Source organism: Dendronephthya gigantea, unplaced genomic scaffold (assembly GCF_004324835.1).
Source record: "Dendronephthya gigantea isolate DGI-Jeju-01 unplaced genomic scaffold, DenGig_1.0 000120F, whole genome shotgun sequence".
Taxonomy (NCBI): domain Eukaryota; kingdom Metazoa; phylum Cnidaria; class Anthozoa; order Malacalcyonacea; family Nephtheidae; genus Dendronephthya; species Dendronephthya gigantea.
The window spans coordinates 90,573-114,904 of NW_021163130.1; the positions used below are offsets into that span (position 1 = coordinate 90,573).

General features: G+C 37.5%; 4 protein-coding genes and 1 long non-coding RNA gene across 5 annotated transcripts; all 5 read right to left on the reverse strand.

Moving 5' to 3' along the window:
• Nucleotides 1-5,466: 5,466 nt before the first annotated feature.
• On the reverse strand, nucleotides 5,467-6,575 carry LOC114535530 (cytochrome P450 10-like). The gene is made up of 2 exons (XM_028556829.1): nucleotides 6,250-6,575; nucleotides 5,467-6,166 (listed from the first exon to the last, which is right to left on the reverse strand). The coding sequence occupies exons 1-2, from the start codon at nucleotides 6,573-6,575 to the stop codon at nucleotides 5,467-5,469; spliced, it is 1,026 nt and encodes a 341-aa protein (XP_028412630.1).
• Nucleotides 6,576-8,448: 1,873 nt separating this feature from the next.
• LOC114535531 (probable cytochrome P450 49a1) lies at nucleotides 8,449-9,096 on the reverse strand. The gene has a single exon (XM_028556830.1). The coding sequence runs from the start codon at nucleotides 9,094-9,096 to the stop codon at nucleotides 8,449-8,451; it is 648 nt and encodes a 215-aa protein (XP_028412631.1).
• A 5,483-nt stretch (nucleotides 9,097-14,579) lies between these two features.
• LOC114535532 (probable cytochrome P450 49a1) lies at nucleotides 14,580-15,185 on the reverse strand. Its single transcript, XM_028556831.1, has one exon. It carries the CDS (start codon nucleotides 15,183-15,185, stop codon nucleotides 14,580-14,582), a length of 606 nt encoding a protein of 201 aa, XP_028412632.1.
• A 17-nt stretch (nucleotides 15,186-15,202) lies between these two features.
• On the reverse strand, nucleotides 15,203-15,997 carry LOC114535533 (cytochrome P450 10-like). Its single transcript, XM_028556833.1, has one exon. The coding sequence runs from the start codon at nucleotides 15,995-15,997 to the stop codon at nucleotides 15,203-15,205; it is 795 nt and encodes a 264-aa protein (XP_028412634.1).
• A 1,364-nt stretch (nucleotides 15,998-17,361) lies between these two features.
• Nucleotides 17,362-19,794, reverse strand: LOC114535558. The gene is made up of 3 exons (XR_003688317.1): nucleotides 19,712-19,794; nucleotides 17,576-17,678; nucleotides 17,362-17,449 (listed from the first exon to the last, which is right to left on the reverse strand). It is a non-coding gene; the product is annotated as an uncharacterized LOC114535558 (long non-coding RNA).
• Nucleotides 19,795-24,332: the final 4,538 nt, after the last annotated feature.

Genomic DNA, 24,332 nt, shown 5'->3' on the forward strand with positions numbered 1-24,332 from the left:
TCTATCTATCTATCTATCTATCTATCTATCTATCTATCTATCTATCTATCTATCTATCTATCTATCTATCTATCTATCTATCTATCTATCTATCTATCTATCTATCTATCTATCTATCTATCTATCTATCTATCTATCTATCTATCTATCTATCTATCTATCTATCTATCTATCTATCTATCTCTATCTATCTATCTATCTATCTATCTATCTATCTATCTATCTATCTATCTATCTATCTATCTATCTATCTATCTATCTATCTATCTATCTATCTATCTATCTATCTATCTATCTATCTATCTATCTATCTATCTATCTATCTATCTATCAGAAAGCACCCTTTTCCCCAAGGATTTTCGCTCTAAAGCAATAACAAATACATTGCATGAGTTACAGGAAGGTTATGACGGCAAAACTATAGTCAAATATTGAGAAGATTTAGGCCGCAAAAAGCGGACAAAATCAGCGGCAAATTTTACAAATCTCTCTTACCACTTGCCGGTTTATTGTGATCTACGGATGATTATGAAAACGAAACAGTCAAAATGTTATAAAAAATTGTTGATGTGGGACAAACTGAAGGATAACACTTATGTGAAGAAATATCAGGACGAGATTGAGCGAGGCCCTTCAAGCTGTTTATGGACAGATCAATCCCTTGACTCCATTGTAAAAATTGAGAATTACGTTGAGAAAATAACACACAATCTGAAAACGGCAGCGCTCTCGTCAGTGCCAATTAAGAAGTCTAAACAATTTTTGAAGCGCTATTGGAATCCAAGCCTGTCAGCTTTAAACAAAAAGGTCAAGTTATGCAGGAGAACCTGGTTAAAAAATGGTAAACCTAGAGGGCGGATTTATCAGTCATTTATTGAATACAAAAACGCTAAACGTGATTTTCGTAAGGCACAGCGCAGAGCAATTTATGATGAAGAAATGAAAGATTTAGAACATTTAGAAGACGAACATGACATTGACAGAAGTGACTTCTTCAGAAAAATTTCTCGCATGACTAAGCAACCACAAAACAAAAATGATGCCTTACTGCTGGATGGTAAACGCATAGATGACGAACAGGAATTACTTAATGTATGGCGAGAGCATTATGAAGACCTGTATACCCCAAAACATGATCCTGATTTGGATAAAAACTTCAAAACGCATGTTGAAGAAAGTCTTCATAATATCGAAGAAGAAAGTTATGGAAATGAAGATCCATTAGATGCGCCATTCGAGGTAGAAGAGATCCAGAGTGTATGTGATAAATTGCCAAATGGTAAAGCGGGCGGTGTAGATGAACTAGTTTACGAACATTTTAAGTATGGAGGGTCGTGTCGTGCACCAAGCTCTGACAAGGATCTTCAATGCAGTCCGCCAAATAGAATATGTTGCTGAATCTTGGACTATAGGTAATATCTTCTCGATTCTTAAAAAAGGTAAAAAGAACAAACTTGATAAGGGAAGTTACCGAGGTATAACGCTGCTGAATGTGATGGGAAAAATCTTTGAACGTATTCTCTTAAACCGTTGGATTCCAAAGTTTAAAGTTATGGGTATCCCTAACAATTACCAGTTTGCATATCAGAAAAACAAAAGCTGTGTATTATCCAGTTTCTTTTTACAAGAGATCATTAATCATAACGTGGAAAAAGGAAGCAAAGTGTACTGTTGCTTTTTGGACTCTTCGAAAGCCTTTGACTCCGTATGGCTAGATGGCCTTTTCTATAAATTATTTCATCTCGGCTTTAATGGGAAATCCTGGAGAATCCTGAGGAATTGGTATGGTAAAATGCGTTGCTGTGTCTCTGTAAACAGTCTGCAATCTAACATGTTTCCTGTCAAGCAGGGTGTAAGACAAGGAGGAGTGCTATCGCCATGGCTATTTCTCTGTTTTAACAATGACATTCCTGAAATATTAAAACCAATTGACAGTGGTCTCAAGGTCGACAATATTTATTGCAATTCGGTGTTGGTTGCGGATGACATCACCTTATTGTCACTCAGGGTAAAGGGACTACAAGGCTTACTAAGTGCAATTGAATCCTATAGCAAGAAATGGAGATTCCATTTTAATCCGAGCAAAACTGTTGAAGTGACCTTCGGAGAGAGAACTACAGTAAATTCCGTTTGTAAACTGACCAGGAAATGGTATTTAAATGGTGTAAAAATCACGGAAAAAAGTTCGTGGGAGCATGTTGGAATCTCTTTGAGTGGGAATTTCTCCAGCACGGAACGAACAAAGGCGGCAGCAAATAAAGGAAAGGCCTACGTTGGCGCTCTAATGAAAGCTAAAGTACGACCTGCTGGACTAAGTCCAACTATTGGGGCGAACGTTTGGAGATCTTATGGCCTTCCAGCCTTGTTATATGGAAGCGAAGTCTGGTGGAACCTGACACAAACTGAAAAGGAAATATTAAATCGTGCTAATGCCTTTGCTGCAAAAAGAATCCAGGGTCTCTGCATAACCACCAGTTCTCACGGAGCCCTTGGCGCTATTGGAATGTGGCAAACAATTGCATATGTTGACAAACAGAAACTTTTATTCCTTGGTTCCCTTTGTCGATCTCCACCTGACACCTTGCAAAAGCACTTATTCTTATATAGAGTACTTTCACATCTTCATCAGGAGAACTCTCGAAGTATTGGTTTCGCAGCGGATATATATAAAATACTCGAAACATACAACCTAGCGGACTATGTCACAAATTACCTAGCAACCGGTGAGTTTCCCAACAAAACCAAGTGGAAGAAGATAGTTAAAGAACAAATACATCAAAAACAGACGGAATTATGGAAAGAAACTATCAGTGCAAAACCAAACCTAAAGCACTTGCATAGAAGTCATATAAGTTTAAAGCCGCTTCAACATTGGAGTGTAATTAGGCGAAATCCAAGTGCACGAGAGATAATAGCTAACTTGGTGAATTTGCTATGTGGAAATGTTCCAGCACTGGTGTTATCGGCTGTAATAGATAACGATACCGAATATGTATGTCGTGTATGCGGTGAAAGTCTACTTGATGTTGGAGAACACTTCGTAATGAACTGTTCAGCAACGAATCTAGAGCGTAACATAATGTGGGACAAATTAATGGATAACCTTCCTATACAAAGTATGTGCTACATCCACAACCTAGAAGAAGAAGATATTTATACAACCCTATTAAGTGGAAACTGCTCCTCTTTTACCACAGAGGAACATGATAGATTTCTGTTAATAACGGAAATATCTATCTATCTATCTATCTATCTATCTATCTATCTATCTATCTATCTATCTATCTATCTATCTATCTATCTATCTATCTATCTATCTATCTATCTATCTATCTATCTATCTATCTATCTATCTATCTATCTATCTATCTATCTATCTATCTATCTATCTATCTGTCTATCTATCTATCAGAAAGCACCCTTTTCCCCAAGGATTTTCGCTCTAAAGCAATAACAAATACATTGCATGAGTTACAGGAAGGTTATGACGGCAAAACTATAGTCAAATATTGAGAAGATTTAGGCCGCAAAAAGCGGACAAAATCAGCGGCAAATTTTAGCAACCGGCAATGCAAACGTTTGCCGTTTGGGTTCAAGAAAAGGCGTTGATCCATAGCGGAATAGCGGACGGAGTACATTTAGAAATCAATTATTTAATACCTGTAGTCACCAACAACAACATGGCTAACAAGATAGACGTCTTGTTAATTGAACATGAAACGTTCGCTTCTCTTGTAGTTTCTTTTGCCGAACTTGAGGCGTTACATCTAGCCCCAACAAGAAAATGTTCAAGAATGGCTTTCTGCGTAAAAGGATGAAGTTTATGATTCAAGTTTCCCTTCACGTCATCAAAATTCTCGGCTCTGATTGGCCGAATAGGCAAAGGAATTCGTGTTATTGTTTTTAATTGCACGAGAGCCTGAGAGACAGCTGGCATGCTTTACAAAAATTTCATAAGAAAGAGTTCGAAGCTCGTTCTTTAAACAATGAAAAAGATTATGCATATGACACCCATTTCACATACACCAAAAAGATCGAAATACAGGGTGTATAAAAAAGAAGACCTTTAGAAATTAAACTACTGTTATAATTTAAACGCCCTGTCACTACGCTAAGTCCTTTGATGCATGATGTGTAAAATATTGCTAGCTTTTTGCATATATTACATCTCTTTGTTACAAACACAAAAAGCCTTTCTGCTCCTGGGAATTTGACATAACTTCTAAAAGCAAAATTTGGCAGAATAATTCCGTAGTCAAAAAAAAGTTTTGAGAAAGGTTCTCTTAAATCCACCGCTTAAAAGCACAACCCTGAACAACGCCAGTGCGAAATTAATGAGCAGTAATAATTCGTGCCATGCATTATTTTGTTTTATTCGATTCTGCACGTTTGTGCACCCGTGGGCTTGACAGGCATTTAATAAGAAATATCGGTTAAATTTTGGCAATATTCTGTGATGCACATAGATACACTTACTTTTGAGCGGACGAAACAAAGCGCACAGAAGCTAACTGATGTTAAGGTTTGATCCACAGCCAAAAAATGTATATATACATATGATTTCGGATATCGCTTCAAATTTTGTGTGGTGTTTCAAAGACGGAGCAATCACGAATGTATATAGTCGCAGAGCAAAGGTAAAAGTTAATAAAAGTTTTTTAACTTCTTGCAGTGCGACACAGCGCAAGCATTATTTGCGCGTTTTAGGCCGTTTAGTGTAATATATTCCTATATAGGCAGGCAATGATAAAAGTTAATAATAAAAGTTTTTTTTAACTTCAGTGCGACACAGCGCTAGCCGATTATTTGCGCGTTTTGGGCCGTTTATTCTATATTCCGATATAGGCAGGCAATGATAAAAGTTCATAATAAAAGTTTTTTAACTTCAGTGCGACGCTGCGCTTGCATTATTTGCGCGGTTTCAGCCGTTTAGTCTTTATTCATTAGGAAACGGTGTCATATTCAAGTGGATACGAATGGTAAATAAGCAAATTCCATGGCTGCGAATGGTACGAATGGTACCATTTGTAAGGTCAATTAGGCGTGCATGCACAAGACTTTCAGCGAAAAGACAAAACAAAAATCGCAGCATGACACAATTGACGAAACGAAACTGACTTTCATACCAATGGTAATTTCCTTTTTACCGTTGATATACACATTCGTGTGCATATTTACGAAACGAAAATATATAGACTACCGACGGTACCGGTATGATTGGTATATGTATTTGCTGCAGTATTGGACAAGCATGTGTGAAATTAATACTACCAGTGTTTTAATTATTGTACTATAGTATTACAATCGTTGAACATTAGACTCTAAATCTCATAAACGGTCATCATTTCATAACAAAACATGAATTAGAACGATCTCAGCTAGACCTGGAAAGCGGGATCATGCTTTAAAATTACATGAAACTTTTTCTAGTATCAAAAATGTATGTGTTCTTATATTTTAAGTATTCTATCTCAATAGAAATTTGAATGAAATTTCCCGATCTGGCCTCATAAGTCCTCCATTCAAGATCGGATTTACATCACTCTGTTTACTAGACAACTCTACTCGGTATTTTATGAATATCTTGCTCAATAACGTGTAGATATATGCCTCTGCTACTCGCCGTCCTAAACACATTCTCACACCGTGACCGAATGGCAATGAACCGAGGGGATCAAAACTCTTCAAATTTTCAGTATCAAGATCACGAAGCCATCTTTCTGGCACAAACTGTTTTGCATCTTCGCCAAAATTGCGCTCATCAATCGACCCTAAATGATTTTGAAACAGGATATTTACTCCTGCTGGTATGTGATAACCATGAAGCTCGATATCTTGGGTGAATACGCGGCTGAAAATGGAAGCGACTGGGTGCAGGCGTAGCGACTCTTTCAAGGCTGCTTTGAGGTACGAGACGGTCTTATTAACGGATATATCTTCGTGAGAATCAAAGGGTTTTAGTTCTTGATAAAGTTTCTCTTGTTTGTCTGGATTTCGAGAGAGTAAGTATAGGAGCCACAACGATGTCGTACTGATGGTATCAACTCCAGCCGCCATTAAACCACAAAGCATAGTGAGACTTTCTTCTGTCAATTTCCGTTTCGCAAATACATGATCAGCGACCGACGTCGTTTTTTCAATCGGGTCTTCCCCACTCTTCGACTCTCTTTTTTTGGACAATTTGATGTAGGACTCATGCATTGTATTCACATTCCTCTTTGCTGCATAATATGCTGGTGTCGGTAATACTTGTGAAATGGACCCATATCAATGAGAACTCCAACGTTATCGTGCATTTTGTAGGCTGCCTCGAAAAACACGAGAACATCTGCATCTGGTGTTTTCTCATAGAAGCCAAGGCGTCGATTAAACAGGAATGAAGAGTTTGACTCCACGCCCCAATAAGAAAGTTCCCTTTCAATGTTGTGTATTGTTCCATTTTGATCTCTAAGATGGTGTAATCGCTCAACGAAGTCGTTGGCCACAGCATTGATCATGGATATTCTTTCATTGATCTCTTTGGGTCGCAAAAACATCGGCCGATAGCAATGATCGATCCGCATACCACTCGTCATAATCACAAGATAGGATCCCAGTCACATTTCTGCCAAATACCGCCGTAATTGCCTCTAAGCCAGCTCTCATTGGGAAATTTGCTTCGATCTTTAAAACCGTAGCCAAGGAATCTACATCGTAAAAGTTCACAATGTCCATGTCCAGTATTTTCTCTCGATATATTGGGCCGAACTTTTTGAAACGTTTCGTTACTTTTTCGTAATGCGTTCCCTTACCAAACGTATAACCCAGGATATTTGAAATCGTTCCTTTTGGGCCAGGTATTGCAGAGAATGGCAATGTTTCGTTTCGTTTGATAGCGTAGGCATCTCAGATGCTAACCTACGTATCATTTGCATTGAACCGCACGTAATTAGCCGACATTTAACGTTGAAGAAACTTGAAATTGAAGATAAAAACCTCATTGCTGTTTTTTCGTGTTCCAGTCTAATCAAGCAGTGCGAAGAAAAGAATACACGCAAAACCTGGCGTCACAACTGCACTTCACTCGATGAACATCGTTTGTTTTTAGATTTCTCGCACGTTTAGTCTATCCCTATACAGTAGGCTTGCACGGTGTCATATTCGAGTGGATACGAATGGTACGGATGGTACGAGTATCAGGGTCATTTGGCGCGATGCATGCATTTAAAACCGTACTCTGCAGGAGATAAGATAATTCAAAAGTCGCAACATGACGCAATTGACGTAGTGAAAACTTTTATAGCTACCGTAATTTTCCTACTATACCACTTGTATACATTCGTGGCGCGTACTCACAAAACTAAAATATAGAATATATACCCATGGTAGCTAAGATAAAATTGTCCGCGCGGCTACAGTATAGGGAATATGTGTTTACAAGCGTTTGCTCAAGTTAAATGAAGTGTTTTACAAGTGGAAAAAGTTTATAAATTAAGAAGATTGCATGCTTGGTGCATGGCAGCTAGTGCGTGGGCATTGCAAGAACAGCGCAGGTTAGCTTGGAAGGACGGCTTTAAGAGGGGAAAGAGAGTTGAGGAGTCGATTCCCTATCCCCATTTTAGCATACAACATAATCGGCTATATTACTAAATTTTTGAATGATTGTATGAACTAAATCGAATACAAAAAATATGCGTCAGACGCAAGTTTTGATTTGAGTACAAATACTTGATAGAGTACGCATAATAAAACGCACTATTATTGCACTTTTTGTTAGCGTAACGTGTCGTATGCCAGGAAATAGTTCTCATGCACCCGCAGCCGATGTAAAGCGCAAAGAAACTGGATGAACCGCTGAAGTTATCACGGAGAAGCAAGAAGTTGAATGAGCCGCTGAACGCGAATAAGATGGTCACAAATATGTCACATGCGAACACCACTTATTTCGATTGACCAAAATTAAGATTGGCCGCGTGGGAGAATAAGTCTTTTGCGAAAAAAAAAGACTCTCTCGGTTTAGTTCGTGTATTAAATTATTCACTTTTGTCAAATCAGAAATTTTAAGAAATTAATAAACTGGTGGGAAAATGGCTAATATGAAGAGGAAACGTGGCGCATGTTGTTTGCATTTTTTGGTGGTACATAGCTTTTACGGGAAAGTGTTTGAAAGAAAATAAACAGTGCAATAGCAATATGCCATTTATATTGACTCAGTTTATGAAGTAGGCATCGCAGACCTGATTCTATATAAATTATATAAAAATATAACTTGTGTAAAAACAATTTGAAGAAATATTCATTAAGGTTTCACCCGGAGGAAAGGTCATGCAACTGTCTTTTTATAGACTGACTAAATATGTAAAAAAACAAGTAAAAAAAAAGAATTCTCACAAACGGTCATCATTTAAAAACAAAACATGAATTAGAACGATCTCAGCTAGACCTCGAAAGCGGGATCATGCTTTAAAATTACATGAAACTTTTTCTAGTATCAAAAATGTATGTGTTCATATATTTTAAGTATTCTATCTCAATAGAAATTTGAATAAAATTTCCCGATCTGGCCTCATAAGTCCTCCATTCAAGATCGGATTTTACATCACTCTGTTTACTAGACAACTCTACTCGGTATTTCATGAATATCTTGCTCAATAACGTGTAGATATATGCCTCTGCTACTCGCCGTCCTAAACACATTCTCACACCGTGACCAAATGGCAATGAACCGAGCGGATCAAAACTCTTCACATTTCCAGTATCAAGATCACGAAGCCATCTTTCTGGCACAAACTGCTTTGCATCTTCGCCAAAATAGCGCTCATCAATCGACCCTAAATGATTTTGAAACAGGATATTTACTCCTGCTGGTATGTGATAACCATGAAGCTCGATATCTTGGGTGAATACGCGGCTGAAAATGGAAGCGACTGGGTGCAGGCGTAACGACTCTTTCAAGGCTGCTTTGAGGTACGAGGCGGTTTTATTAACGGATATATCTTCGTCAGAATCCAAGGGTTTTAGTTCCTGATAGAGTTTCTCTTGTTTGTCTGGATTTCGAGAGAGTAAGTATAGGAGCCACAACGATGTCGTACTGATGGTATCAACTCCAGCAGCCATTAAACCAGCAAGCATAGTGAGACTTTCTTTGTCAATTTCCGTTTCGCAAATACATGATCAGCAACCGACGTCGTTTTTTCAATCGCGTCTTCCCCACTCTTCGCCTCTCTTTTTTTGGACAATTTGATGTAGGACTCATGCATTGTATTCATATTCCGCTTTGCTGCATAATATGCTGGTGTCGGTATATACTTGTGAAATGGACCCATATCAATGAGAAATCCAACGTTATCCTTCATTTTGCAGGCTGCCTCGAAAAACACGAGAACATCTGCATCTGGTGTTTTCTCATAGAAGCCAAGGCGTCGATTAAACAGGAATGAAGAGTTTGACTCAACGCTCCAATAAGAAAGTTCCCTTTCAATGTTGTGTATTGTTCCATTTTGATCTCTAAGATGGTGTAATCGCTCAACGAAGTCGTTGGCCACAGCATTGATCATGGATATTCTTTCATTGATCTCTTTGGGTCGCAAAAACATCGGCGATAGCAATGATCGATCCGCATACCACTCGTCATAATCACAAGATAGGATCCCAGTCACATTTCTGCCAAACACCGCCGTAATTGCTCTAAGCCAGCTCTCATTGGGAAATTTGCTTCGATCTTTAAAACCGTAGCCAAGAATCTATCGTAAAAGTTCACAAGTCCATGTCCAGTATTTTCTCTCGATATATTGGGCCGAACTTTTGAAACGTTTCGTTACTTTTTCGTAATGCGTTCCCTTACCAAACGTATAACCCAGGATATTTGAAATCGTTCCTTTTGGGCCAGGTATTGCAGAGAATGGCAATGTTTCGTTTCGTTTGATAGCGTAGACATCAGATGCTAACCTACGTATCATTTGCATTGAACCGTGCGTAATTAGCCGACATTTAACGTTGAAGAAACTTGAAATTGAAGATAAAAACCTCATTGCTGTTTTTTCGTGTTCCAGTCTAATCAAGCAGTGCGAAGAAAAGAATACACGCAAAACCTCGCGTCACAACTGCACTTCACTCCGATGAACATCGTTTGTTTTTAGATTTTTCGCACGTTTTTAGTCTATCTAACAGTAGCTTGCACGGTGTCATATTCGAGTGGATACGAATGGTACGGATGGTACGAGTAGCAGGGTCATTTGGCGCGATGCATGCATTTAAAACCGTACTCTGCAGGAGTAAGATAATTCAAAAGTCGCAACATGACGCAATTGACGTAGTGAAATCTTTTATAGCTACCGTAATTTTCCTACTATACCACTTGTATACATTCGTGGCGCGTACTCACAAAACTAAAATATAGAATATATACCATGGTAGCTAAGATAAAATTGTCCGCGCGGCTACAGTAAAGGATATGTGTTTACAGCGTTTGCAAGCGTTTGCTCAAGTTAAATGAAGTGTTTTACAAGTGGAAAAAGTTTATAAATTAAGAAGATTGCATGCTTGGTGCATGGCAGTTTGTGCATGGGCATTGCAAGAACAGCGCAGGTTAGCTTGGAACGCCCGCTTTAAGAGGGGAATAGAGAGTTGAGGAGTCTGTTCCCTATCCCCATTTTAGCATACAACATAATCGGCTATATTACTAAATTTTTGAATGATTGTATGAACTAGATCGAATACAGAAAATATCGTCGACGCAAGTTTTGATTTGAGTACAAATATTGATAGAGTACGCATAATAAAACGCACTATTATTGCACTTTTTGTTAGCGTAACGTGTCGTATGCCAGAAAAGTTCTCATGCACCCGCAGCCGATGTAAAGCGCAAAGAAACTGGATGAACAACTGAAGTTATCACGAAGAAGCAAGAAGTGAATGAGCCGCTGAACGCGAATAAGATGGTCACAAATATGTCACATGCGAACACCACTTATTTCGATTGACCAAAATTAAGATTGGCCGCGTGGGAGAATAAGTCTTTTGCGAAAAAAAAAGACTCTCTCGGTTTAGTTCGTGTATTAAATTATTCACTTTTGTCAAATCAGAAATTTTAAGAAATTAATAAACTGGTGGGAAAATGGCTAATATGAAGAGGAAACGCGGCGCATGTTGTTTGCATTTTTTGGTGGCACATAGCTTTTACGGGAAAGTGTTTGAAAGAAAATAAACAGTGCAATAGCAATATGCCATTTATATTGACTCAGTTTATGAAGTAGGCATCGCAGACCTGATTCTATATAATTATATAAAAATATAACTTGTGTAAAAACAATTTGAAGAAATATTCATTAAGGTTTCACCCGGAGGAAAGGTCATGCAACTGTCTTTTTATAGACTGACTAAATATGTAAAAAAAACAAGTAAAAAAAAAGAATTCTCACAAACGGTCATCATTTAAAAACAAAACATGAATTAGAACGATCTCAGCTAGACCTCGAAAGCGGGATCATGCTTTAAAATTACATGAAACTTTTTCTAGTATCAAAAATGTATGTGTTCATATATTTTAAGTATTCTATCTCAATAAAAATTTGAATAAAATTTCCCGATCTGGCCTCATAAGTCCTCCATTCAAGATCGGATTTACATCACTCTGTTTACTAGACAACTCTACTCGGTATTTATGAATATCTTGCTCAATAACGTGTAGATATATGCCTCTGCTACTCGCCGTCCTAAACACATTCTCACACCGTGACCGAATGGCAATGAACCAAGCGGATCAAAACTCTTACATTTTCAGTATCAAGATCACGAAGCCATCTTTCTGGCACAAACTGCTTTGCATCTTCGCCAAAATAGCGCTCATCAATCGACCCTAAATGATTTTGAAACAGGATATTTACTCCTGCTGGTATGTGATAACCATGAAGCTCGATATCTTGGGTGAATACGCGGCTGAAAATGGAAGCGACTGGGTGCAGGCGTAACGACTCTTTCAAGGCTGCTTTGAGGTACGAGGCGGTTTTATTAACGGATATATCTTCGTCAGAATCCAAGGGTTTTAGTTCCTGATAGAGTTTCTCTTGTTTGTCTGGATTTCGAGAGAGTAAGTATAGGAGCCACAACGATGTCGTACTGATGGTATCAACTCCAGCAGCCATTAAACCAGCAAGCATAGTGAGACTTTCTTTTGTCAATTTCCGTTTCGCAAATACATGATCAGCAACCGACGTCGTTTTTTCAATCGCGTCTTCCCCACTCTTCGCCTCTCTTTTTTTGGACAATTTGATGTAGGACTCATGCATTGTATTCATATTCCGCTTTGCTGCATAATATGCTGGTGTCGGTATATACTTGTGAAATGGACCCATATCAATGAGAAATCCTACGTTATCCTTCATTTTGCAGGCTGCCTCGAAAAACACGAGAACATCTGCATCTGGTGTTTTCTCATAGAAGCCAAGGCGTCGATTAAACAGGAATGAAGAGTTTGACTCAACGCTCCAATAAGAAAGTTCCCTTTCAATGTTGTGTATTGTTCCATCTTGATCTCTAAGATGGTGTAATCGCTCAACGAAGTCGTTGGCCACAGCATTGATCATGGATATTCTTTCATTGATCTCTTTGGGTCGCAAAAACATCGGCGATAGCAATGATCGATCCGCATACCACTCGTCATAATCACAAGATAGGATCCCAGTCACATTTCTGCCAAACACCGCCGTAATTGCCTCTAAGCCAGCTCTCATTGGGAAATTTGCTTCGATCTTTAAAACCGTAGCCAAAGAATCTACATCGTAAAAGTTCACAATGTCCATGTCCAGTATTTTCTCTCGATATATTGGGCCGAACTTTTGGAAACGTTTCGTTACTTTTTCGTAATGCGTTCCCTTACCAAACGTATAACCCAGGATATTTGAAATCGTTCCTTTTGGGCCAGGTATTGCAGAGAATGGCAATGTTTCGTTATCGTTTGATAGCGTAGACATCTCAGATGCTAACCTACGTATCATTTGCATTGAACCGTGCGTAATTAGCCGACATTTAACGTTGAAGAAACTTGAAATTGAAGATAAAAACCTCATTGCTGTTTTTTCGTGTTCCAGTCTAATCAAGCAGTGCGAAGAAAAGAATACACGCAAAACCTCGCGTCACAACTGCACTTCACTCGATGAACATCGTTTGTTTTTAGATTTTTCGCACGTTTATAGTCTATCTCTAAACAGTAAGCTTGCACGGTGTCATATTCGAGTGGATACGAATGGTACGGATGGTACGAGTAGCAGGGTCATTTGGCGCGATGCATGCATTTAAAACCGTACTCTGCAGGAGGTAAGATAATTCAAAAGTCGCAACATGACGCAATTGACGTAGTGAAATCTTTTATAGCTACCGTAATTTTCCTACTATACCACTTGTATACATTCGTGGCGCGTACTCACAAAACTAAAATATAGAATATATACCCATGGTAGCTAAGATAAAATTGTCCGCGCGGCTACAGTAAAGGATATGTGTTTACCAGCGTTTGCAAGCGTTTGCTCAAGTTAAATGAAGTGTTTTACAAGTGGAAAAAGTTTATAAATTAAGAAGATTGCATGCTTGGTGCATGGCAGTTTGTGCATGGGCATTGCAAGAACAGCGCAGGTTAGCTTGGAACGCCCGCTTTAAGAGGGGAATAGAGAGTTGAGGAGTCTGTTCCCTATCCCCATTTTAGCATACAACATAATCGGCTATATTACTAAATTTTTGAATGATTGTATGAACTAGATCGAATACAGAAAATATTCGTCCGACGCAAGTTTTGATTTGAGTACAAATATTGATAGAGTACGCATAATAAAACGCACTATTATTGCACTTTTTGTTAGCGTAACGTGTCGTATGCCAGAAAACAGTTCTCATGCACCCGCAGCCGATGTAAAGCGCAAAGAAACTGGATGAACAACTGAAGTTATCACGAAGAAGCAAGAAGTTGAATGAGCCGCTGAACGCGAATAAGATGGTCACAAATATGTCACATGCGAACACCACTTATTTCGATTGACCAAAATTAAGATTGGCCGCGTGGGAGAATAAGTCTTTTGCGAAAAAAAAGACTCTCTCGGTTTAGTTCGTGTATTAAATTATTCACTTTTGTCAAATCAGAAATTTTAAGAAATTAATAAACTGGTGGGAAAATGGCTAATATGAAGAGGAAACGCGGCGCATGTTGTTTGCATTTTTTGGTGGCACATAGCTTTTACGGGAAAGTGTTTGAAAGAAAATAAACAGTGCAATAGCAATATGCCATTTATATTGACTCAGTTTATGAAGTAGGCATCGCAGACCTGATTCTATATAAATTATATAAAAATATAACTTGTGTAAAAACAATTTGAAGAAATATTCATTAAGGTTTCACCCGGAGGAAAGGTCATGCAACTGTCTTTTTATAGACTGACTAAATATGTAAAAAAACAAGTAAAAAAAAAGAATTCTCATAAACGGTCATCATTTAAAAACAAAACATGAATTAGAACGATCTCAGCTAGACCTCGAAAGCGGGATCATGCTTTAAAATTACATGAAACTTTTTCTAGTATCAAAAATGTATGTGTTCATATATTTTAAGTATTCTATCTCAATAAAAATTTGAATAAAATTTCCCGATCTGGCCTCATAAGTCCTCCATTCAAGATCGGATTTACATCACTCTGTTTACTAGACAAACTTACTCGGTATTTTATGAATATCTTGCTCAATAACGTGTAGATATATGCCTCTGCTACTCGCCGTCCTAAACACATTCTCACACCGTGACCGAATGGCAATGAACCAAGCGGATCAAAACTCTTCACATTTTCAGTATCAAGATCACGAAGCCATCTTTCTGGCACAAACTGCTTTGCATCTTCGCCAAAATAGCGCTCATCAATCGACCCTAAATGATTTTGAAACAGGATATTTACTCCTGCTGGTATGTGATAACCATGAAGCTCGATATCTTGGGTGAATACGCGGCTGAAAATGGAAGCGACTGGGTGCAGGCGTAACGACTCTTTCAAGGCTGCTTTGAGGTACGAGGCGGTTTTATTAACGGATATATCTTCGTCAGAATCCAAGGGTTTTAGTTCCTGATAGAGTTTCTCTTGTTTGTCTGGATTTCGAGAGAGTAAGTATAGGAGCCACAACGATGTCGTACTGATGGTATCAACTCCAGCAGCCATTAAACCAGCAAGCATAGTGAGACTTTCTTTTGTCAATTTCCGTTTCGCAAATACATGATCAGCAACCGACGTCGTTTTTTCAATCGCGTCTTCCCCACTCTTCGCCTCTTTTTTTTGGACAATTTGATGTAGGACTCATGCATTGTATTCATATTCCGCTTTGCTGCATAATATGCTGGTGTCGGTATATACTTGTGAAATGGACCCATATCAATGAGAAATCCTACGTTATCCTTCATTTTGCAGGCTGCCTCGAAAAACACGAGAACATCTGCATCTGGTGTTTTCTCATAGAAGCCAAGGCGTCGATTAAACAGGAATGAAGAGTTTGACTCAACGCTCCAATAAGAAAGTTCCCTTTCAATGTTGTGTATTGTTCCATCTTGATCTCTAAGATGGTGTAATCGCTCAACGAAGTCGTTGGCCACAGCATTGATCATGGATATTCTTTCATTGATCTCTTTGGGTCGCAAAAACATCGGCGATAGCAATGATCGATCCGCATACCACTCGTCATAATCACAAGATAGGATCCCAGTCACATTTCTGCCAAACACCGTCATAATTGACTCTAAGCCAGCTCTCATTGGGAAATTTGCTTCGATCTTTAAAACCGTAGCCAAGGAATCTATATCGTAAAAGTTCACAATTTCCATGTCCAGTATTTTCTCTCGATATATTGGGCCGAACTTTTTGAAACGTTTCGTTACTTTTTCGTAATGCGTTCCCTTACCAAACGTATAACCCAGGATATTTGAAATCGTTCCTTTTGGGCCAGGTATTGCAGAGAATGGCAATGTTTCGTTTTCGTTTGATAGCGTTGGCATGTCAGATGCTAACCTACGTATCATTTGCATTGAACCGCACGTAATTAGCCGACATTTAACGTTGAAGAAACTTGAAATTGAAGATAAAAACCTCATTGCTGTTTTTTCGTGTTCCAGTCTAATCAAGCAGTGCGAAGAAAAGAATACACGCAAAACCTCGCGTCACAACTGCACTTCACTCGATGAACATCGTTTGTCCCATCGTTTGTTCGTCTATCCCTATACAGTAGGCTTGCACGGTGTCATATTCGAGTGGATACGAATGGTACGGATGGTACGAGTAGCAGGGTCATTTGGCGCGATGCATGCATTTAAAACCGTACTCTGCAGGAGATAAGATAATTCAAAAGTCGCAACATGACGCAATTGACGTAGCGAAAACTTTTATAGCTACCGTAATTTTCCTACTATACCACTTGTATACATTCGCGGCGCGTACTCACAAAACTAAAATATAGAATATATACTTATGGTAGCTAAGATAAAATTGTCCGCGCGGCTACAGTAAAGGATATGTGTTTACAAGCGTTTGCAAGCGTTTGCTCAAGTTAAATGAAGTGTTTTAAAAGTTTATAAATTAAGAAGATTGCATGCTTGGTGCATGGCAGCTAGTGCGTGGGCATTGCAAGAACAGCGCAGGTTAGCTTGGAAGGACGGCTTTAAGAGGGGAATAAAGAGTTGAGGAGTCGATTACCTATCCCCATTTTAGCATGCAACATAATCGGCTATATTACTAAATTTTTGAATGATTGTATGAACTAGATCGAATACAGAAAATATGCGTCAGACGCAAGTTTTGATTTGAGTACAAATACTTGATAGAGTACGCATAGTAAAACGCACTATTTTTGAATTTTTTTTAGCGTAACGTGTCGTATGCCAGAAAAAAGTCCTCACCCACAGCCGATATGCGCAAAGAAACTGGAAGTCAAATGAACCGCTGAAGTTATCACGAAGAAGCAGGAAGTCGAATGAGCCGCTGAACGCGAATAAGATGGTCACAAATATGTCATATGCGAACACCACTTATTTCGATTGACCAAAATTAAGATTGGCCGCGTGGGAGAATAAGTCTTTTGCGAAAAAAAAAGACTCTCTCGGTTTAGTTCGTGTGATAAATTATTCACTTTTGTCAAGTCAGAAATTTTAAGAAATTAATAAACTGGTGGGAAAATTGCTAATATGAAGAGGAAACGTGGCCCATGTTGTTTGCATTTTTTGGTGGTACGTAGCTTTTACGGGAAAGGTGTTTGAAAGAAATAAACAGTGCAATAGCAATATGCCATTTATATTTTTCAATCGATATTTTCTAACTATATTACACGCGTTATTATTATTATAAGAATTTTTTAAAGTTTATTTATCGCAATCATATCGGCACAAACATTTTCAATCGTCAACAGGAAGGATATATTAACTTCAGTTTATGAAGTAGGCATCGCAGACCCCATTCTAAATAAATTATATAAAAATATAACTTGTATAAAAAAAATTGAGAAAATATTCATTAAGGTTTCAACCGGAGGAAAGGTCATGCAAAAAAACAAGTAAAAAAGAACAATTCTTTATGCACCAGACCTGATTTTTACTGCAAAGCACCTGCTTATTGGAGTAGTTTCTTGCAACACATCGTGAGTCGCAGATTTTATAATGGTATAGCCGTTTTTGTGGTCCATCTTCCCTGAAAGAATTGTTGTTAATAACGGTTAGTTTTTCATATGCTAGCTGTGGCGGAAATTGGTGTAAACCTGTAAAATATTTATGTCACAATTTATACTGCATTTGAGAGAACATTGAATACCCAAGAGCACAGTAAAATGGGAAGTTACAAGCTGTTTTAACCGCTTTCTACACAATACACGCACTCACGCAGTGGCGTCGCCAGCTCGAAAAGTTGGAGTGGCGCGGAGGCGGGACATATTCAAATATTCGTGCTCTACACTATTCTTTTTATTTTCAAATTGGCTGTTTTTACAGTTTGTGAACATTAATATATGAATATGTCTCCCCCCTTCACTTAACGATGCTGGAGACGCCGCTGAATATACGGTTGCAAATAGCTAATGACAAGCCGCTTGAAAACACTCATATTCTCTATTTAAGGTTCGAAAGATGCAAGGCAGGACTTCAGGTATTTCCAGACTTTAATATCCAAAAAATATCTTATATGTATATAATTATGATCATGATGCGTTCAGTTTACTATAAATGTCGCACCCCAAAGCGTTTGTAAGATGTTAATCAATTATTGGACGAGCTTGAGCAAAATATCGTGATTTGTCGGTGGCGAGCAGATCCAATTATTTGTCGATGCCGAAGACAGAGGCAAATAATTGATCTGCGAACCACCGACAAATCACGATATTTTAGGGGAACCGAGCTCAATAATTGTTTTATCAATTATCATTATCTTATTAATTTTTGGTATTTTCCGCGTTTTTTTCTTAGAGTAAGCAATACAACTCATTTTCTGAAAGTTCGGCAAAGCGAGTCGCCGTTATACTGTATTGTTTACAAAATTGAAGCCAATCCGCAAGCTCAGAGTATTATTTGCACACAGTTACCTGCAGGTAAATTAACCAATCAAAAATTGAGAATACGATAAAGTGAATGATAAATATTATTAATATTCATTTTTTGTAAACTTACGTTCTGATTGGTCGATTTGTATCACGTGAGTGAATTTCATATAGCAACAACGCCACGGCAGTGCCGTTATAGGATTTATTGCACGATCAAAATGGCGGCAATAAACAAAAAAATTGCCGAACTTAGTGAAGAAGAAATTGATGTAATTATAAATAAATCCACACGGAAAAATGCTAAACGGGGAACCGGTTCGGGTGTTTTAGTATTTAAAGGTAAGCATGTGTTGTTTATTTAAGTTTTAAAATTATATAAAGTCTTTACGAGTTTACTCAAAATGAATATTAAAAGCAGAGTTAAAGCGCTCTTTGTTTGTGTATTATCGGGTTTTACATGCACTCGTTCACAAACAAGGAACTCGAAGTTCAATACTGCACTCGGCTTCGCCTCGTGCAGTATTGAACTTCTCGTTCCTTGTTTCTGAACTCGTGCATGTAAAACCCGATAATGCACTCACAGAGTGCTTTAATCCTTAATTATTATACATTATAGTAGTAAAAGCAATTTGATTGGCTAATAGTTGACAGATAAATCGCGCAATCACGCAAAATTCAGTTATCTGCTAGCAGATAACTGAGTTATCTGCAATTGAGCCTGCGGTGGTTAACAAGCGGTATTCACTTAAATGTATTTTTGGATGTTGCCATTAAATAAGGTTTTTCATTCGTTCATACTATGTTTATTATTCTTCAAATGTATAATAAAACAATTATTGAATTCGGTTTTTGTGATATGCAGAGTTATCACTTATCAAGGTCGAGGTAAGCGTTAATTGTTTATTATGAGTATTATTTTTGCACATATAACTTATCTTGCTACATTAACTTAGATTCAGATTGTTCGGATGTGCCCTTCTTTCAATTTTTTTATTGAATTCAATGGAGAAGTAGCGTAATTTCGGGAAGAAAAGCAACGCGGCTTGAAAATAGCCTAATACTAACCTAATACTATTGGGGCCTAATACTAACCTAATACTATTGGGGCGCGGTCCTGAAGTTTATTGATTAACCGCGATTAATTTTGCTTTATTAATTATTGATAAAAACATACACGAAAACAATATCATACCTTTCTACGGCACCAATTTCGTTGTCTTCATTCGAATAGTTTTCACGGAGTTTTCTTGCATCTGTAAATATGAATCATCCAAGCGCAAGGACGAAAATAACGATCTAAAAACAAACAGCAGTAAACTGAAAAATAGTCGACTCTTACCATTTGGGAAGTCAGGTTTGAAACTGTTAAATAAATAAATAAAAAGATAAACCGACTGAACACAAATAGCTGAAGCATTGTCCAAAATATAATTCTAGGCCGACTAAACGAAAAAAATTTTGTTTCGACCCCAAATCTCACGGAAACAACAATGAATAGTTAACGACAATTCAATTATCAAGTGATACCCGAGGCTCACGGGAAAATTTAGAACCGAGCTTGAATTCACTCAATTTGCCAATTGCCCTTGTGACGACGTAGAATCGGTCAACAACCTGTTTTCATCCTTTTCTCTCAAATAAAAAATAGCAACTATACAAGATATTATACTTGGTAATTCAGCCTTATAGCTGATAAAAAGGGCATATTGAGTTTAAATACCTTAAACATCTTTCACAGTACTTTAACGATCTTGCCTCTCCTCGTCTGGTATCAATTTCAGCAGTCTTTCATGAAAATTGGAAAGAATGAGAAAGAAAGCGTCGTTAACGTTTTTATATCTTAGCATGTGTGTTGGCGTAAGGACGCATGCCTCATTGCAGCTGTAACTTCAAATACAGGTACGTACACGATTGCGCAAATAAAGCTGTGCACCCTTGTGCATCTACTATATTTTCAGTAAAGTGTTCTGTTTTTGTGGATGGAAAAAAGGTTTGAAAATTCACTCTTTGAAAGTAGGCGTTGCATATCCTGATTCAAATAACGAAAACTATATTAAAATATCTAGCTAAATTAAATACAACAGTGTAGATGCATGTCTAATACGCAGTTTTGTGCATAATATACTAGTAATTTCCAACTATTTTAATTCAGACTGCTTCACTTTCTGGTACACCTTGATCTGCAATATTTTTAGCAATTATGTAGTTATACTCTGAATGGGGAAGTCATAAGTTTGCCCCTCGCATAAATTTACCGATGTGAGGGCTTTCTCAGGTGAAGACGCGTACGTAATTAACGCGAAATTTCGTAATTAATATAAATTTTCGTAATAGAATATGAATATCTAGCTTAATTAAATAAAACAGTGTACATATTAAGTATATCTAATTTGTAGTTTTGTACATATTTATATATCTAGTATTCTCCATTATTTTAATTTAGGCTGCTAAGTTTTATTTAGCTGAGCTTGCTAACTAAAGCTTAGCAATTATGTAATTCATCTGAAGGGAAAGTCAAGTTTATCCCAAGCAACTGTTTAACAATGTGGGGCTCTCCCACTTGAAACTGTTCAAATTTTCGTCAAAGAGAATTTTTTGTCCTTCTTTAACCTTCTTTGTGCTCTAGCTCTCTTTAGCTGCTATTCATTTTTGAAGTGAAGTTTCGCGCTCTTAAGCGAGTTGAAGTGTTTGGCGTGTAAAGACTCGGGCTCGAGAGAGTCAATGGATTGTTTTTTGGATGTAAGTTCGAGAAAAAAAAATTCCATGGATGCGCTGACACGTCAGAAGCTAAAATTACATTTCTGAGAATTGCGAGTTTGGCGTTGCTTCCTGCATGCCAATTTAGGACATGTGCATGATAATTATTTATGTGAGAATTTAAGATGTGTGATAATTTATAAAGTTTCCCTTTGCAATTCCTATCTTTGCCCAGGTATTTTTTTTATATAAATGCTCATTGAAAATACTTTGCTTATGACTTTTAACCTGCAGTAACGAATAAAGAATTTATTCACAACAAGCGTAACGTAAAAGGATATACATTATAATCAGTAACCAAAATTGTTGATGCTTTCCCCGGACTATACGCGGACTTATCATGGCTGAGAATTGCAAGTGTTTATTTTTATACTTTTTCGACAGATTTCTTTTTATTAAAGGGCAATAACCCCCAAAATGAAGTCGTAAATCAGTAGATAAATTTCTGGGTAAAAAGGATCGGTATGGATATGCACTAACAACACAGCAAATTATCGCGTCCTGTTCGATTCTGATCACGATTGCGTTGGTGGGTAAACATAATTATATCAGTACACGGAACAATAAATTATACAAAAGTAGAATTTCAATTGATCCGGAGTTTTGAAAAGTTTTGAATTTTCATTAAGTCGAAGTGCTAAGATGCCCTAAAAATAGGGAATTATTAGTTGTGTACTCATGCAAGGGCGCTGGGCGTAGCGTGGCTTTGTTAACTGGGGTTGCAACCCTAAAGTTTTACAAACACGTGGCACTTTGAGCGTGTCTAAAGAAAGCTTATAGACAATCAACAAGACGTAATATAGGATAGGAAGTTTTGGCTAAATGCCATAAATGTTATGCGTTTTAGACCGTGTATATAACATAATTATTGTTACGACATGCATTACATGCAAAACTTTGAGAATCTAGCTGTTTTATCACTTTACAAAAGATTTATCAACAAACGAGTGAGACGGCTTGTCAAATTATCGCAAGCAGCTAAGCAGGTTTAGCAAAATTATAACTTTATCGACGCTTGTGGCTGTTGTCGACCGACGTCGCGTTTAGCCGACCACAAAATGCTGGAAAATTGTTAAATTTGGATGTCTTGCATTTACTGACTTTATATACTGGCTTACTCTTTAAACATATATAGTAAATTACCTTAGCTCGGAATTATGATAATTTATCATTAAATTGATATTTTATCAATTATTATTTAGTTTATGATTTATTACAAGATAATCGCATTATAATCGCATGAATGATTCTTTCCGGGAAAAAATCTAGTATTCTTTATTTGGGTTCTATTTTTTTTGGAACACCCTAAAACTATGAGAATCGAGTAATTGCATGACAAGCGGAGTAAAAATCTAAAGCCTTAGAATACAATAAATTATTCGCGACGGACCGACGGTTGTTTGACTTGTTAGTCAAATGTTTGACTTTAAATAAGCTACGGGAAAGCTACGATAAAATAGCCATATAAACGTTTTATTTGTGCTAAGAACGTTTGATGTCCGGGATAATAATGCAGTTTCATATATATGTGCTATCAAACAGCTTTAACTTTTCCAGGTTTAATTCATGCATGTCGTCAAGAAGTTGTGAAAATGCCCTATTTGAAGGCGTTGTTCGCATTGTTAATGTGTATTGGGAGTAGAAGTTATGCATGTATGCATAGCCTATTGCCTTTTGTGTGGTGTCTTCTGTTTTGCTTGGGCGCGTCGTGAATCGTATAAACTTCCTAATAGAAGAAAAGCGACGCGCTCTTTGGTACTTTTACACCTGAATAAACTGAAATGAAGTTTCAATGTTGTACCTGCATAAAACTTCGTTGAAAATATTAGGAAGGATATTAGAACATCGTTTTTGCAAGTGGGTGTATATATAAATATAGTATATTGTTGGACATCTGTCTTGCAAATTTCGTTGATGTCACGGTAAGGCGACAGTATAAATTGACAGTATAAATTTGCTCGGCATAATGGTCAAAGAAGAACGCAAAACTGTGTTTGACGAAAATGTGGGCAGTTTCACCTCAGAGAGCCCCCATATTGTTAAACCAACGCGCGGAGCACACTTGACTTCCCCTTCAGATTATAATTGGTTGTTGCCAAAAATATTGCAAATTAAACTGTACTATAATGCAAAGCAGTCTCAATTTAAATAATGGATGTACACCGTTGTATTTAATTCAAAAACAAAAATAGAACACTTCACCTAAAATAGTACAGATGCACAACGGCGCACATGCAGCTTTATTTGTACTGCAACGACGCGTGCGTCTTTACGCGACTCACCGCACACTAGAGATATAAAAACGACGCTCTATTTCTCATTCCTTCCAATTCTCATCAAAGACTGCTGCAGTTGATACCAGACGAAGAAAGGCAAGATCGTTCAAGAATCGTAAGGGATGTTTAAGCTATTTAAACTCGATGTGCACTTTTTATCTGCTATGAGGCTGAATTATACCACGTGTAATGTCTTCTAATTGCTATTTTTTATTTTTTTCCTGCAAGAACAACAAGTGCATCAGAAAACAGTGAGAATGGTTGAAAGATCCAAAGTGTTCTCGAGGGCAAACTGAATTAATTAAAGCACATGCAGTCCTAAATCAGCCAGAATCCTGTGTGAACCTTGGGTATCGCTTGATTATTGAACTGTTGGATGTTTAATATTCCTTCTTCTTACCATGAGAGAAAGAAAAAAAGCTAGGTTTTTGACTTTTGAGATCGAAACGCGATTAGTCGTTTTCGCTTATAATCTGTGTTTGACTTCCCAAACGTAGTTAAAATCAACTAGTGTTTGCTATTTGTTTTCATGCAGATCGTTGTTTTTGTTGTTGCACTTGCATTGAATGCCTCATATTTACCGCAATGCAAAAAAAATAGCTCAAACGATACTTTTGGAATGAAGACAAGGTAATTGGTGAAATAAACAGGTGTATTGTTTCCATGTATGTTTTTATTAATAATTCATATAGAAAAAAAGAACTCACAGTCAGATATACGTAGGATATTTTTGGATTATTGTACCCGGCGTCCTTCGAACTTTGAATTTATAAGTAAATT

Bases quoted from the DNA above. Each gene is read 5' to 3' on its own strand.
- LOC114535530 (XM_028556829.1), bottom strand. From the start codon at position 6,575: ATGACGAGTGGTATGCGGATCGATCATTGCTATCGGCCGATGTTTTTG. The intron at 6,167-6,249 runs GTATTACCGACA...GTCCAAAAAAAG, and splicing joins GATATGGGTCCATTTCACAA to AGAGTCGAAGAGTGGGGAAG.
- LOC114535531 (XM_028556830.1), bottom strand. From the start codon at position 9,096: ATGGCTGCTGGAGTTGATACCATCAGTACGACATCGTTGTGGCTCCTA.
- LOC114535532 (XM_028556831.1), bottom strand. From the start codon at position 15,185: ATGCTTGCTGGTTTAATGGCTGCTGGAGTTGATACCATCAGTACGACA.
- LOC114535533 (XM_028556833.1), bottom strand. From the start codon at position 15,997: ATGCCAACGCTATCAAACGAAAACGAAACATTGCCATTCTCTGCAATA.